Consider the following 16,913-nt stretch of genomic DNA (forward strand, 5'->3'; position numbering starts at 1 on the left):
TCCCTACCTGAGCTCAATGTGAACAAGAAGGACGCCAAAAAGGTTTCCTTTAAAAGTTCCTCATACCAACACAGAACTGGACAAAACTGGTTTCTGGTGATTCACTTCAGGAATTAGGTGCGAACAACGCCTGAAGACTTTAAAATTCTGCTTCCCAATATGTCTCAGTGTGTGTGTGTGTTCATATGTAGGACGACTGCTTTGTATGACCCTTTGGTTGGGGTGTTGTGAGGTCTCGCAAGGACAACAGAGCATATGGCCCACAGTTCATCAGTCTTACTGGCGATACTGGAGGTGTGAAATGTCGCCTGTCACGTCTTTTCCTTGCAGCTTTTATCTGGAGGCCTGAGCCGAGCCGAGCGAGCAGCAGAGCCCCTCGGTCTGTCGTGATTCCCTGCTGGGGGGGAGGATGGCAGCCGTACAATCACCTGCCGGCCAGTGACGCCATTTGGCCTGATTAACGTGAACTGTCCTCCTGTCCTGTGCCACGACCACAACAAATGCACATACAAACACACACACACACACACAGAGGGATTCAGTAAATCAGAGTTCCTTCACTCAGACCGCAAAGGCTGCAGTATTTCTGCTTCCATGAGCAGAAAGGGAGCCCCCATTAAACACCCCTGCCCCCACACAAACACTGTCCTTTGCGGTGATGTGCGCAGAAGGAGTCGCTTCTATCATGATGGAAGATACTGAGGAGCTTGATTGATGTGGTGTGAGAGGATCTCTGCTTGTTGCTAAGCTGTGCAGCACAACAGCATCGTCCCAAACCCTTTTCTCATCTTCAGTGTATGCTGCACTTAGCATGATTCACACATGGAAGCCAGCGCCGTTATGCAACGTGCCCCCAAGCCTCTCCCACCCCCAGGAAATATTATTCAGCACACTCAGCCACAAAAACAGCAGTTGAGCAAGATATGAGCGAGCCTCTGTTACCCTCAACACTCGTGGTGTTTCACAGTTCATCTATCTCTGTCACCCAGGCTTTATGAGCAACATGCGGCAAATGCAAAGCAATTAATCAGCTTTTCTTCTACGTCAAATATGGCATTATAGGATATCAGTTCAGCATGTGGGCAAGGTGCTTTCAAAGTCCCCTTCGCAGGCCACTAGTCCAATACCCAAAGAGCTCTCTCAGGCATTCCTGAACAAAGATCGGCCTGATGGAGGTAGGAACCAATACCCAACTGGGGATTTCCCCGACCCACAATTCTTTGGCTTCCTTGTGTAAGTTGAGACGGCGAGTTGTTCAGAATCCTTATTATTGTGTCTACTGGGACGTCTCAGTCACCAAAATACAATCAGCGAGTACATTCTTTGTCTCGCCACTTTTGATACTTCGGATGAATATGCTCAAAGGGCTGAAAACAAGGTTGTTTCCCGTTCCCAGCTGAGGTGATGTGAGGATAACACTGTTGGTACTTCTTACAAAGGGACTCAGAAACTGTACTATTATTTTTGTTGTTTTTTGTTTTTGGTTGAGCTACAAAAGAGAACTCAATTCAGTTATAACAGATCGGTGCTGCCATTTTGCCCTCACTGTTCTCCGTCACATTTGCTGGGAGTGTTATGAGGTAGCCCCGCTGTGTTTTCTGTGTAGTGAGCATTGCACCGGACTATGTTTAAAAAACTGGCTTTCAAATGCTGCATGACAGGTGTGTTAATGGCAGTTTTGTTGTTATGAGAACTCCTGGCTTATTTGCTCCTCGTATTCTTCACCACTGTTTCGGAAGAACATAATATGAGTAACAGGCAAACCAGTTTTAAAAGTGACGTATTTTCTTTTTAAATAAGTGCTGTGCGGTGGATCTAATTTATGCTGTGTGAAAACTGCTTCATATGGATTTTTCTGTGTTCTTTTTTAACTTAAGGTACAACAATGCTATACTATGCATACATAATGCATAATAAAAGTACGCACAAAAATGCATTTGAATATTATCCACTTTAGAGCAGGTTATGTATTTGAAAATGAAATGTCACGCAGCTTTTCCATTTTCATTTTTAACATGGTCATCGAATACCCATATTAGTAGCCTATGTTACTATGAAAATGCTAATTTGATTATTTCAATTTCATTTTCATTTTCACCCAAATAACACATCTATAATTTTCATGCTATTGTGGAGGTACATTTTCATTTTCAAATTCGCGTTTCATTTTTACTGGCGCACAGTATATTCCAGCTGAGGTGAATTAGACGTTTGCAGGCAGCAGGGAGCTTTGGCACTGAAGAGCCAGTCAAGATTGGGCTCTATCAGAAAGAAGTGTTTGTGTGTGTCACCTGATTACAGGCGTTAACAGGGGCAGAAAATAACTTTTATCTGCTTCTGTGAGCAAGAAGGAACTTCTGCTCGCTTTCGCATTTGAATGTGCATCATAGCAAACAAGCTTCACTCAAAATTGTCAATGGGAAATTTGAATGTAAAAAAATAACAAACAAAAAAAACAGTCCATTCTTTGGCATAGCTTTGTATTACTGACAACAATAATAAAGACATATTATTACAATAGACCTTGAAAGCCAGAAATCCCACCACCTGGCCAGATAACCATTGATTTACTATACTGTATAATATGGTAATTTTGTTATATGGAACAAAATATCTCCATAATTGTACATTTAAAGCTCAGGATGGGTACAGTCTGAGAGCTGAACTGCACGGCAGCGCATCACATGCTACAATAGATGTGTGACAAGCAGATGTGGCTGATGGCAGATAAGTCAGGTGTAGTATCTCAGCTGAGGTTAGCCAGTGTAGCAGCTGAGGGGACTGCACTTACAGATGTAATCTGCTGACCACAGGCAACACTCCAAACACACCAACACTAAATCTGTGTTCGGAGGACAAGCTGGATTTCAGACATGAAAGCAGTGTGCACATGGAGTGTGGTGCACCTTATCCACTAAATCTACTATGAAAGTACAAATACATTTTTTTATAGTAAGACTGCAAAACTGAAAGTGTCAGGGTTTGGTTTCAATGCAGTTCCCACTGAAGACACATACTCAATAACAGCACAAACAAAGGTCAAAGAGGACACATGGGCAATATGTCCAATACTAATACCATTACCACCTCTCAACTTAGCATGTCCCCCTTTGTCCCTCTATAGACCATATTCACACGGCTTTCCACCACATCCCAACATCTAACATAGGAGAAGCCAAGTACAGACAAAATGCCTGCCTGCCCAACACAATACAGCACAGCACAACACAGTAACTAAACAAACACTACAGAGCCAGAGTGGAAGGAGTGATGGATGCTATATAACCTGGGAGGAAGTTCTCCTCCATGTGCACTTCCAGATAACACCAAGCACTCCACTCCAAAGAACTGGAGCCCCAGCAATATTTTGTCAGGTTGTCCTTTCTTTGTGGAATGATCTCTAGACAATCTCTAGACAATTGTAATGGAACATTTTAAAAGTGTAGTATGACTCTGTAGAATAGCTTTCAGCGACTTTCAGCATGTTTTATTTCCATATTTCTCATGGATCTGTCTCCTTTGCGTGTAGGTGTTCATAGTTATCATGTACTCATTATGTACTGCTTTGTTCTGGGACATGCATTATCTGCCATTTGTTTGTGTACCTGCTCCAATAATGCGCACTGAGAGAACGTCACGCCAGACTCCATTAAAAAATCTGGCAATTTTATAATTCGATTTCTGCAAGCGCGCATACCTGGTAAACCACGCCATGACAGAGGAGGAAATCTCCAATGAGTCATAGGCAGCACTGCTCTATAGCAGCACTTCTGTTCTAAAATATCATTCTTCGATACCCTCCCTACAACTGGCCATGGTACAGATTTTGTTTTTTTTCCAAAGAAGCTTGTTGAACTTAGATGTAGGCGAAAAATAAAGAGTTGAAATTTCATGTAAATACAATGTGCTTGGTGGATGATGCACGTGCCGAATATAAATAAAATAAATATTATTAACAAAAAGCTTGATGTGTTCTATGTCAATTGGTATACATCGTTGTCAATGAGCAAGACCACCTTATATTGCAATATTACTGAACGAGGTTTGGTTTACGCTGTCTCCATAGAGGACAACCAGAATCTGCCGCGAATGAATTAAAATGTGAACAGTTAAAACATATGAATAAAACAGGTGCTTGGACTCCCATAGCGCAGACCATGGCTTATTATTTGGCACAAATGCTGACCTATGAGTTCAAGTCGCTGGACTGGGCGCACTTGACAGCTGGGATAGGAAGCAGCACTGAATAAACACAGCAAAAACGCTGACGTTTCCTGTAACGTTAATCGCTGGTATTTTCAAACAGGGATACCCCGCGTCAGTCATGCAGGTGTATCTGCAAGTGAAGCCAGATACACATCAAAACAACTGTAACGTTATTGAAATGATTAAGGCCAAAATATGACGAGAAGAGTCGCTCCGCTTTGACCCCCAGAAACCTTCAAATGAACAGAAATGCCATGCAAAAATTGCGTTTACAAGTCGTCACAGAATAAGCCTCGTACGTGTAAATTGCTGTTTCATAACACAACAACTAAAGTAACAGCTGTACGTACATGAAATGTCCCGCGCCGACAGCAGAAACGGCCGATCCTCACTGATGTTTGTGCGTCGTAAGTCCTGCTCGAGACTGTGGGATCGAGACAGAACGAGCGCATGCGCAAACAGGGGCGAAAACGACGAGGGGGGAACCTAATGACGATGCCAAGCAGCACAGCCAATGAGCGCGTCCGAGCCGTCGTGGTTCTGCGTCAAGTCAGCATGAATATTACCGGATATATCTTACAAAATAAAAGTATGATGACTCAATTTGGACCTCGAGCGACAATGATTTAAGGAAATTCTGTCTTCAGTAAGGGTTAAACGTTGTTTTTTTTAAACGAATTACCGTCAAATCACGCAACCAAATGCATTTCTTGAACATATTATTTACAATATTTAGTTGTGAGTAAACTATGGTTAGATTAGGTTTGCTGTTGTCCTCGTTAAATATTTTGAAATGACAACTTTTTAAAAATCAAATACAATAACTTCAGTATACATTATTCGACGTTGCTATTTTGCAGAACAAATGTTTTAACTTCTGCTGGTCTACATTAACCGGATGTGGGGCATGCCCAGATATACTAACTGTTCAGGATAACGGCATCCCTTGGTGCATGATGAAGGATGATGCTGTATTTCTCCATGGTAAATTTTAACAAGGCATGTTGCACATCTTTTGGGTATTTCATGATGTATAGTATATATAGTCTTTGGGAAATCCATTTGATTCCCAAATTTATTAGAAATGTCACTCGTCATTCACTCACTCACTGTACAATTTCTATTCACTCTCAAAAATTATTTTAAACTGCATCTACAAATCATGCTATCATGGAGTTTTAACAAGAGACACACACATCTTTGCAATGAAAGGATTTCCTTTAATCACAGCTATGATACAAAGTGCATGTCAAAAAAAGACACATAAAATTAAACGTTGGAAAAGAAGCACAGTAAATCCATTCCAAAACTGAGTTAAAGGGGTCCAGGACAAAACACTCTTAAACTTGGGACCAATACAACCTATATGACAGCTTGCAGAGATCAGTTTCCAGTCTTGGCTGCCGCTAACTGTTTGAGCTTCTGAGGGAGGGTGACGGTGGCGAAATGGACCCTGTCCTCCCTCAGTTTCTGTCTCACCGTCTGCGTCAGGCCCAGCTCCATGTACTCCTGCTTTTGCCTGTCATACTGAGGCCAGCTGACCAGACCTGGACTGCTGGGAGAGCTGAAGAGATATTCAAACATGCCAGCTACAGATGTTAGAGCAGATGATGCAGCAAAGAAAACCATCTACAAATTATGTTTGCTACAGATTTCATATGATCAGCCTTTAGAGTGAATGTCTGTACACCTTTATGTATTTTTATTTGCCTTACTCCCTGGAATAGAATGCTATTTTTGGACCTCCTGTTTACTAGAAATTAATTTCAACATTATCTATTTCCATTTGATATCTAAATTGATAAGAAAATGTTTCCATCAATTTGATTTGCTTTCCTATTTCTCAGTACTCCATATGTTCCTATAGATATGTTCATTTATTTGCCGCTGCATGCTTGCAAATTCAACCTTGTGCACATGGTGGAAAGCAGATATTTCACACCAAGAAGGGTTGAATGTAGGGCAACTGGACCTGGTTTAAGACACAAAATTTTCTTTTCACATCCAAGGAGCTACTTCAGTTCTAACTGACCAGTCCAGAGTGTAAATGTTAACACTTGGCCTCAGATGAGTCCAACAACTCCAACAACTGCCAGGAGCACTAATGAATCACGTGGTTTCTGCTACCAATGACTGTGATAACGACCCTGCTGAGGTTAAATACCTGAGACTCCGCACCAGACAGTAAGAACTGAAGAAGCCTCTTGGATGAGAGGTGAAACATTTTCAAGATTCTACAACCAAGTCCAGTTGCCTGATATGACCCTCCTTGGATTATTGTGACCTGGATGAGTCTTAGCACACATAAATTTCACACCTTTGACTCAGCGCAGAGCATTTTTTCCTAAATGTATCAAATTTTCTTTTACTCTTCAATTCGACTATCCTATGAATATTTTTCTGCTTTGCATGCTATTTCCACACTGATCTGGCTCTGCTATATCACGGTATCATGTTTTCAAAGCCTGACCTACGGTAAGGTTAGGTAAGTATCAACTCTCAGTGAAACAGTTTCTCTAACCAGTCTCACTTAAAGTTGCAGTCATTGACTATTTTGGCCACTTGGGGGCAGCAGAACAAGCTGGAAATACAGCACTGATGCAGTACCTTATGAAATTGCTAGGATGAACATGTCAGCAGAAAGTTGCCTGTTATCACATCCAGTAGACAAAGAGCAACATTGGAATTCATTTGAAAATCCTAATGATTAAAATGATGAGAATGAACAAAACCATAAAGTTGCTGTTAAATACTGCTTTTCTCAGTGGTTACTCACCCTGTACGGGCAAAATTGGCCCAATATGCCATCATGGTCCTACAAAGGCTTTCATCCTCCTTGGTAATGTTGCCTGAGGAGGGGAGAGAGAGTTTTTAACTATGATCTGAAGGGACTCCAGTGTTTTTGTGTTGTAGCCATACAGTCTCCCACCCATTCACCCCTTAATATATTCCACCAAGTCCTAGAGTTTGCTGGATATGCAATTCATAATCCCTTAGCCCTCACAAGTACGCAGTGAGAAAAGACAGAAGCAGGAGAGCCCATCTAATAAATTTTATGGGCAGCATATTACAACATACAACCCACCTATGATCTGTGTCTGTCCGTTCCAGAAACAGCCACCGAACATGAAGCCAACATCATCTGCATGGTCTGCCTTCACAAAGCTGGGTCTGTGCTTGTGTATCTCAGCACGGTGTACGAACTCATACATGTAAACTGGAACGCCCACATCTAAGTACAGGGGAGGGGGGAAAAGATGAGAGGCTCAAAGAAAAAGAAGAGCAGTTACACGACATACATGACACAGGCAATTCACATGTGTTTCCACTAGTTCACAGTGCTGTCGTGACGCCCTTGCCCCCTCTGACCTGAGTGGTATCCGGCCACCTTGACAACGGGCAGCGTCATGAGCAGGTCTCCCATGACTTCAGTGAATCCGTCCCTGATCTCCTCGGGGGTTTTGGCATCTTTCAGGTATTCATCTGCGATGAGGCTGTTGGCAGACGATACCTGGAACAGGGAGGAAGGTTGGACCGTCGTGAGGTAGAATTGTCATACTTAAAGAATTTGTGGCCTGTTAGATTTAAATGAATCAAAACTAAAAGCATATGGACAGTCTTCCAGCTATTCATATGGTGTGAACTACAAATGGGAAAAAGACACATTCGCATTAGCATGCTCTGGAGAAGACTGTGGAATGCTGAATGTTTTACCATTCTTTTTTTAAATTTTTTTGTGACGATCAATGACTGAATATGGCTTTTGTGACTTCTTTAAAAACTCCCTGCACTCAAAACTGTGTGTTGTTTATTGTTACTCCACTTGGATGTTTGAGCTTAATGTACAGCATGATGCATGTGCAGAGTTTAACACTAGAAGGCTGTTTTTCAGTATCTCTGTCCTGAAATCTCACTGTAAAACTGTATGTTCTTCAACTTGTTTCTTAAGTCATCATATTTTGTATTTTTGAACTGTTTTACTGTTTTGCTTGTGTGTATTTGTGTTCGCAAAGTCACTTGTCTCAAATTGCCCAATGAGGACAAATGAAGTATTCAAAACTGTATTAAGTTATTGTTATTGATTGATCATCAGGTTTTGAATGCATACTGTTAGTGGCATAGGCCTGTATCATTGTAATAATACTAAAAAACTGAAATGCAAAGTGTAAAATTTAGAATTAGAATTAGAATCATAAATGACTTTCTATAGCCTCTCAATCATTTTCACTATCATCAACAAGCAGCAGCAGTTGTCATGGAGCTCACCCCTGCAGGATTGAACAGGTTCACCATTGCCAGGACAGACTCTCTGTTCATACCGTGCTCCCAGCCAGGAGGGACAAAGCTCTGTGATCAACATGAGACAGTGCTTCAAAGTTAGTGTGAATCCTTAAAGATAAAGAAAACCACCTCAGGTCCTGTCAGAAAAGAGTGAAGACTGAGTGACACGCACACATAAAATCAATAATGGAATTGCCGCAGAGGCTGCGTTAAGTATATCATATATTTGGAATAAAGGCATGGAGAACTGTGTGACCTGAGGCAGGATCCATCCAAACTCATGGTTGGTTATTCCCATCATCACTGGGACCTTCAGCACTTCTTTCCTCTTGAGAATCTCCTCCGCTGTGTCAGTCAGAAAGACGCCGTCCACCACGCCTCCCAGGTAAACTCTCATCTAACACATGACACAGCCCACAGTTATTGGACATCAATGCAATTCTGGTCAAGAGGATGAAGTGAAACTAAAGTTGCAATGGCCGTTTACCAGCCAAGAGTGTTCACAGGCTGCCATCTAGTGGCTAAAGTCAGGCTTGAAATTCTTAATCTCTTCTTGTATCGCTTCAAAGGACCATGTACCTTTTTAGTCGCATCAACCAGCTCATCTTTACTCTTTCCCCTCATACATTGGACCAGTTCCTCTGTGCTACTGTGGTCACATCCAGTAAGGTTGGCAACAATCTAGGTATAAGGAAAAGATGAATGAATATAACATAGTAGTTCTATAGTAAAAGTGAAAATCCATCCATCGCACATCTTGCATTTAATGGGGTTTGATAATTGTGTCGTCAATCAGGAGGAGAAAGTTCGGAAATTTCAAGCTTTCAAAACCCCAAAATTAAATTGGATCTGATGCTGATTTGTGTCTGCTGGATGCGTAAATAGGCAACTGTTTCCTGACAGGTTTGCCACAACGATTTTAAGAGATGATAATATGTCAGTTTTGTGTTTTTGTCTGAATTCCCCAACTGGACAAAAAAAAATTACTAAAAGGTTTAAGTACTAGTACAACTACAAATACATGTTCATAACAAGCATGTGTGATAGCTCTTAGCTCTTTTTCTAAATCCATGCTAAGTCAGCTTCCATGTTACAGTACCTTGGCATAGCTCAAAGGACGGTTTGTAGTGTAGGTCCCAAGTGTTGCTACTCCACTTTGAAAAATTGCCCTATGAAACAGTCCCTTCGCCAGTGGAGACAGAGTCTGTTCATAAGAAAAGATAGATATGCAATCAGATGACAAATGAATATGATAAATAATAAATGAAAGATGAACTAAAACATGCATTATAATTACGTTCTCACATTTGGGTCAATTAATCATGTTAAGAATGTGTAAATGTATGATTGGGGTTCCTGTCATTTCACTGTCAACATATGCTGGTTGGGTTTACATGGTGCTTAGCATGTTCTTCCACTTATAAGTTTTTATTACCAGTATGGATGCACTGATGCCTCCTGCAGACTCTCCAGCGACTGTGACGGTTTGTGGATCGCCACCAAAGGCTTCAATATTTTCCTGCACCCATCTCAGAGCCGCCAGCTGATCCAAGAATCCCCAGTTGCCCTGAGCGTGTTCGTCTCCAGTGCTTTGGAACAGGACAAGTCAAGACACTTGTTTTCGATTCTCAGAGAATCATTTCACTGAGACATACCTGGAAAAATGGTCTCTGTGATACTGTGGATAACCTATTTCCTTATTTGAAAGCTGTGACAGCAATGCGATGAGCAACATGAGTCCTTACCTCAGGAATCCCAGAATGCCCAGACGATACTGGATAATAACCATCACTATGTTTTCATAAGCAGCTAATGGAGCGCCGTCATACTGAGAAGCCGCACCCACTGTCAGACCTCCTCCATGGATCCACACCATTACCTGAAACACAGCGCAACACAGGAGCCTGCTGTTCACAGCTGACCTCTCCACACAGTACACTCACACTGTGATGCATTACAAAAAAGATTACACTGGCACACTATAAACTCAGATAAATATTTCTGTTTAAAGTCACTTCACATGAGTCCATCAAACACTGTAAGCTCTATGTGATTGCATGATCACCACTGTGGATTGAGCATGAAATGAGCACTGAAAATAGTTGAAGCGTAAGCACTGTAAGCAATTGAAATATATGGCCCTGAAGCAATTGACATGGCAGTTGAAGTGTAATAGATCCACTCTCAGTTGAATAGCAAAAGGTTAAAGCAATAGAACTGTCAGTAAAAAAATAAGAGATGAAAGCAGTTGAACTGTCAGTTGACGAGAAAGCACTGAAAGTATGTGAAGTGTTGGTTGGTATGTAAGCACTGAAAACTGTTTTGATCACTGAGACCAGAATAAAATAATATAAAGTAGTGAGCAGAGTGAGTCATCAATATATGTTCATGGACCAGTACACAGAGGCAGCTTCACATGTTTACATCAGCAAGTTAACCAAGGTGATACCAATATCTAACCAGGGCGATACCAATACCATCTATCAATTGTGTTGCCATGAAGACATTTAAATGGTAAAATCAAACACGCACTGAAGCTCTATTTGATCAAAGTTAATGAGCAGCCGACACATTTGACATTACACAATGAACAGCTCTGTACTAAGACAGGGGGTGGACAGAATAATATAACACCTTACATTAGAACTCAGTCCAGTACAACAACATCACTGCATTTGTCCACTCCACTAAATACACGCTGTCTCCTCAACCCACCGGCAGATTGTCCCCTTTTGCTGCCTCAGCCGGACTGTATACGTTCAGGTACAGGCAGTCCTCTGAAAGCTCCGGTGGGGTGTACTGCACTGACATGGTCCTGGAAACATTCACAACTATTTCTGGATCCTGGATGCACCTGAGATCGAAAGAGAGAGACAAAGAACAAGTGTGTGTCATCCGGAGAGAAAAAAAACTCTGATCTTGGCAAGGTCTGTGCCCTTTGGTGAATGAGAGGTCGCTCAGTCTTACATGGGAGGCTGGTGTGTGCTGTCTCTCTCCCCCTCCCATGGCTCTGCATCCTGGGGAGCTGCAAAGCGGAGAGGCCCCACAGGGGGACGGGCAAAAGGGATTCCCAGGTATTGCTTCACCCTCCTCTCCGTGCCTTTCACTGTCACGTATTCCCCTCTGATTCTGCCATGTTTCAGAGAGACCAAAAGGTCAGCACTCCCTGCTGAAGAAACAAGTGAGTGTTGTGTGTTTAAGGACCACAACAGTGTTTTTGCATGGTTACAAGAAATGTATGTATTGCTATTCAACAATAACATGACTTGAATATGTGGATTCAGACATGTTGTTGATAACTGATTGACTAATGAGTCAAATTTCAAGTCTCTACAAGTTGTCTCTTGTACAGTTACAGTGAATGGAAAAGCCTTATTGCCTGAGAGCTTTAACAGGATGTGTGATCCTGATATTAGCATTATGCCATAGGTGTGCACAACATGTTGTATTTGTGGAGGTTCCCGTGCATTTGGACCTTCCCATGTGGACTTGCGAAACAGAAAGTACAGAGGTGCTTTATGTGACGTCTTTAGAAACACTGTGGTTCTTTTGAGTGTGTTCACACTGGAAATGTTACAAAATAAAGTGTGCAATGCTTGATACATGCTGTAAATACTGTACATTAAAAAACACATTTTCCTGTCTAGATGCAAAGTTTAATTGGTAGTGTCCTTCCAAAGTCACTCTTTGATCGATATGTGTCAATGGCAGTCTGGCATCATTCCCTATTAGTAGTAAGTGGTATGGTGCATTCATTTCTTGTAGACTAAATGGCAAAAAAAACAAAAAACAAAAAAAACATGGATACTGCATACTGTTAGTATATAGTCGAAGTGGGTCATACTGTAGCTAGGAGATTCCCTTACATCAAATATTTAATTTGATGAAAGACCAAACTTGGCTTTCTCATTAAATGCATGCATTGGAGCTAATAGTGCTGCCTTCTTCTCCATTGTATATGGTTTTTCTCTTTCCTGCACCTTAGCACTAAGCCATGAGCGCCTTAACAGTAATGTAAAGTAGGTTAACAAATGCATTTTTAGAATTGTTTAAACTCAAAACAAAACTATAATGTCAATCCAGGGATTATTGGTTGGTTAAATGTCTTCAACCCACTTATTGGTTCATGAAACTCTTTCTGAATTCCTTAAAGAAAAAAACAAAAGTACAGTGGCCAAGCTACAGCAAGGTTGTTTTTGGCAGCAGCTGAAAAGCTGACAACATGAACAGGGTTTCTTTAGGTCAGATGTCAATATGGTCATGTTTCCTCTTGCCTAATTTATTTTTGTTTGATTGTTTCTGACGTTACTTGGGCTACTAAGAAAACTCTACAATGAACCTATGACTCTGTCATCGTTGCATCAAAACATCCTGCCCTAACTTGAGGTAAAATAAAATCTTTTCTTACCTGGTGTTGCCCTTGCTATTGCTGTCAGAGCAGGAAGGAGATAAAATATGTACACCGCTGTCCTCATCCTGACTGGGCTCGAAGAAAAGACAGAGAGAATCGCATGCACTTTCGGAGAAATAGCCCTCAGCCCCCTGTCCTGGCCCTGTAGTACCACCCCTCCTACACACACACGCACGCACACACACACACACACACACACACAACACAACACCCAGCATAAGTAGTATAATCTCCATTGATTTAACCTTCAGTGCACCACGAGCAGAACTCTGACCGCTGAGTCAAAAATTTCAAAACACTGCTCTTTGACCACTACAGCTCAATGCTGCAGACCATCATTTATATAATAGTTTGCATACTTAGACTGAACACACAATGTTCTCTTATTTCTGAGAGGGGCTGAGTAAGATTTAATTTAATCAGGGTAAGTTTTCAGCAAAAATCCAACTGTTGGTTGTTAGTAGAGATTTCTAACTCCGCTTACATTGCTGACTCATGCCGTTCTGTGATGCTGAATAGCTAAGAGGTGGCTGCAAATATTTTGACAGCTGGATGACATTCTTCTAGGACTTTGTCTGTCCCTGAAAAGAAAAGAAAAGAAAAGCAATGAGACAAGAAGAAAATATTAAGCACTGTTGAAGTAAGTGGATGGGTTGTCCTTCCCCTCTAAAGTGTAGATAGCATCAAATATGTTATGTTCCTTTGAAAGAACTCTGTGTTATGTTGTTGCAAATTAATTATACATGCATAAACAATATATCACTGGATTTTAAGGATAAGGCTGGCAGGACTTCATATCTTTCTTACTGTAAACAAATCTCGTAAAAATACCCAAACCTATTATGAACTCATCATCCTAAGTATTATGCATGTGTGTGTGTGTGTGTGTGTGCGTGCGTGTGTGTGTGTCTGCGTATGTATCCAAAGCCTCATATATCTTATTCCTCTGAACCATAAAGCTCCATTGTCCAAAAATATTAAAAACACTTGAGGCACACTGCTACACCGACTGACTGACACCTACTGTAAACACGCAACAGAGTACCAAATGTGGATGTGCTCTTGAAAATAGGTCCCAACATAGGCACTATTTCCAGTCTTTGAGAAACTGGCCAGTTCTTTATTGGTTGTGGTAATTAAATGGAATTGAACATGTAAACATGAAGAATATGATCCAGGAGGACCTCAAGCAACTTCCAGGTGCCGCCAAACAGATGGGATCTCATCCATGCGCCGTTCTGGAAAAAGGAGAGACAAACCAGCACTCAAGCACACCGTCCACACAGACACGAGATGAGACAGACAACTATTCACACAAAGGAGAGACAAGAGGTGAAGCCGAATCTCCTGCAGGTTGAAGTCCAGATCCAGAGGGCACAGGACAGCCAATGGTCCAGCACAGTGAGACTAAGTAAGACAAGGGGGAGAAAATAAAGAGAAAAGGGGACAAGAAAGAGAGCGAGAGTGAGAGAGACAGAGAGAGAGAGATAGGCACACGGCTTGGATTATCGTGCTTGTGGGACAACAAGCAAATGTTTGTCAGTGATGTGGGAAATGGAGAGATGCCTTCGAGAACAACATCATGATATCTAAGACTTTCAATTATTATACTCTGCATATTTCAACACCTTGCGGGGGCACTGCTCAAGCTCCTCTGCCACTGGCATCCACTTAAGGCTTTGGGGCAGGAAACATTGGGAGCTACACTGGAGAGCTAAGTAAATAGGAATAGATGTTTGCATTTGGAGTTGCTTGCAAAAGTTTGTTTTCACTGCGCAAGTGATCAAGATCAGAATTTTTGTCTACATTGACATTGTCTACATGACATTTCTGCAGCTGCTGTTTAAAGTAATTCCTGTTTAAAGTGATTTTCTTCACATTTAAAACAATCCACAGACAACATACATGTGTAAACTTCAGATTTAACTAAGCCTAGCCAACAAGTACAATCAAATCTATATCTGCAATGCACACAAAGGAGATAAGAGATGATAGTAGATAATAAACTGAGCTGGTTCAGAGTATGGAAAGAAGGCTGGCCAGAGCAGCTGCAGAGGCCTTTTGGCACAACAGTAAGCCCTTTTCTCTTCGCTGGTTGGGAACAGCAACAACTGTCCTTGCTTGGAAGACACCAGCATAGGAAAAGGTGCAAAACTCAAAACAGAACTGGGATGACCTGAAAACTCTATGATTAAATGAAAATCCACACTGATAGGTAGGATTTTCTAAAAGTGGCCCAAAACAGATCTGAAAATATATGACTTTGTGATATTTCTAGCCTGTCTACACATAATGTATGTTGCAAGATGCAAGAAACCTGAGCTGGATCATACCCTTTTATGGCAAAGTGTAAACATTGCCCAACTTTCTAAATTTGCCAGAAACCTAATAGCAACAAAGGTATGACAAAAGAAACAAGATCATGATTTCATGCAACAGTGGAAAACACGGTTATGATTACTCTACAGTGCTAGCCAAGGCAGGGAATGCCTTATTTACTGAACGCACGTTTAGCAAGATTCAGATTGGAAATGGTCCTCAGCAAGCAGTGGAACAATACAGCAAGTAACCGCACATGTTAAGTACTGATATCATCCAGGTGCACTTCCATGTCATTGTCTACCAACAGCACCTGACAAGCTGCACATTACTCAAATGCCATCACATTGTACAAGAGACTGACTGAGGCTACAAACAGATGTCAGAAGCTCTAGATGTTTCAAAGGCACTTGACAGGAGACTTTAGGCAACTCTAATTTGATGAAACAGTGAACAGATGCCAGCATGTCAATTCAATCTTCCACCCCAGAGGTCAGGTTTGGCAACACTGTTTACCTTTCTATAATCAGTAGATAAACAAGGTGCTCCATCAGGCCGAACAAACATGGTGAGCTCTGCGAACTTGAGGAGGGAGCAGCAAAGCCATGTTGATGTAAATATTCAACCTGCTGGAGCTTGCAGCCTTCTGCTACTAGGTGGATTCCCACCATAGGCATTCTGTTTAATAGGAAGCTTATTTAAACATGTTGCATAACAGTGGTTTGTTGAAGGGGCATCTGGGTAAACTGTACAATGGATATCAACAAACCTTTTCACAGCAGAAATTTTGACTTGTCACAGAAGTGACACAGGTGTAACTAATGGTTTTTCAATCCTACTACATTTCTGAGTAATACATTCAAGTATGCTCTCATTCAGAAAGCTAGGCCCTGGAAATTGGTGTTTTTTTTCTGAGGGCTTCCAAAGGCAACTGGACTTGCTTGAGCTTCTAGAAGATATTTCGCCTCTCACCCAAGAGACTTCTTCAGTTCTGACTGGCTGGTGAAAAGGCTCAGGTATTTCACCTCTTGACTTCCCACCAGTCAATCAGAACTGAAGAAGTGATGACCAGCCACCCCCAGCTTCCTCCCCCAGGGTGGTACTCTAGAGTTCTCAGTACCTATTGGCCCTTCCTCACTCAGTGCTCCCTCATCTTCGAGCGCCAGCCCTCCTCCTTGCAGTCAGGAAGATCCTGGGTGGCCTGCCCTGCTCACAGGGAGAGCTGGAGATTGGGGCACCACTGAATGGGAGAAGCAACCTGTGATGTACATGTTGGAGGGACTCACGACCAAAGTTGAGGTCCACTGCACCAGCAGAGTCATCAACTGACTTCACTCCAGAATCAAAGCAGCTGGGCTGGACCAAGCTTGTTCTGGAGAACAGGAAAGGCTCACCTGTAGCACAGAGGGTGCTGGTGAACCGAACAATTGACCTGCTTCATGCTTAGCTCCTCTTGTCTGGACAATCCCACACCATTTCTGGAGTGTGGAGATGGAATGAGAGAGTCAGTTTAGCATTAAATGCACTGTGCAAGTTACAGCATCCTGGGAGCCACTGTCAATCTGTCTGCGAGCTTCCACCCCTAGCTCTATGGCCAGTCTGAGTGCATGAATCAGGAAATTGAGATGGCTCTGAACTGCATATCCCCCCTTAATCCCTCCTCCTTGTCCAAACAGCCTCTCTGGATTGAAAATGC

General features: G+C 42.0%; 2 protein-coding genes across 3 annotated transcripts in view; both read right to left on the minus strand.

Annotated features, from left to right (window-relative positions):
- The window catches only part of kiaa0513 (KIAA0513 ortholog), a 28,346-nt gene extending 23,713 nt beyond the window's left edge, over positions 1-4,633 (minus strand). Inside the window, exons 1-2 of one of the 2 annotated variants that reach the window (XM_041939082.1) lie at positions 4,557-4,607; positions 281-480 (exon numbers count right to left, since the gene is read on the minus strand). The gene's annotated coding sequence lies outside the window, so the exon portion shown is untranslated. Of the gene's footprint in view, positions 1-280; positions 481-4,556 lie in introns of both variants that reach the window. The other variant, XM_041939081.1, reaches the window with a different exon arrangement.
- A 922-nt stretch (positions 4,634-5,555) lies between these two features.
- Positions 5,556-12,962, minus strand: ces3 (carboxylesterase 3). Its single transcript, XM_041939486.1, has 13 exons — positions 12,896-12,962; positions 11,455-11,656; positions 11,203-11,341; positions 10,233-10,366; positions 9,923-10,076; positions 9,587-9,691; positions 9,067-9,168; positions 8,744-8,884; positions 8,473-8,553; positions 7,576-7,717; positions 7,292-7,438; positions 6,983-7,055; positions 5,556-5,770 (listed from the first exon to the last, which is right to left on the minus strand). Exons 1-13 carry the CDS (start codon positions 12,960-12,962, stop codon positions 5,590-5,592), a joined length of 1,668 nt encoding a protein of 555 aa, XP_041795420.1. The 3' UTR covers positions 5,556-5,589.
- Positions 12,963-16,913: the final 3,951 nt, after the last annotated feature.

The sequence above is a fragment of the Chelmon rostratus genome, chromosome 6, assembly GCF_017976325.1.
Source record: "Chelmon rostratus isolate fCheRos1 chromosome 6, fCheRos1.pri, whole genome shotgun sequence".
Taxonomy (NCBI): domain Eukaryota; kingdom Metazoa; phylum Chordata; class Actinopteri; order Chaetodontiformes; family Chaetodontidae; genus Chelmon; species Chelmon rostratus.

What these genes read in the sequence shown, in the direction of transcription:
- ces3 (XM_041939486.1), bottom strand. Translation starts at nt 12,962, where the DNA reads ATGAGGACAGCGGTGTACATATTTTATCTCCTTCCTGCTCTGACAGCA. An exon ending in GGCATTCTGGGATTCCTGAG is followed by an intron (nt 10,077 to 10,232) that starts GTAAGGACTCAT and finishes CCTGTTCCAAAG; the next exon opens with CACTGGAGACGAACACGCTC. An exon ending in GCATCAGTGCATCCATACTG is followed by an intron (nt 9,692 to 9,922) that starts GTAATAAAAACT and finishes TCTTATGAACAG; the next exon opens with ACTCTGTCTCCACTGGCGAA.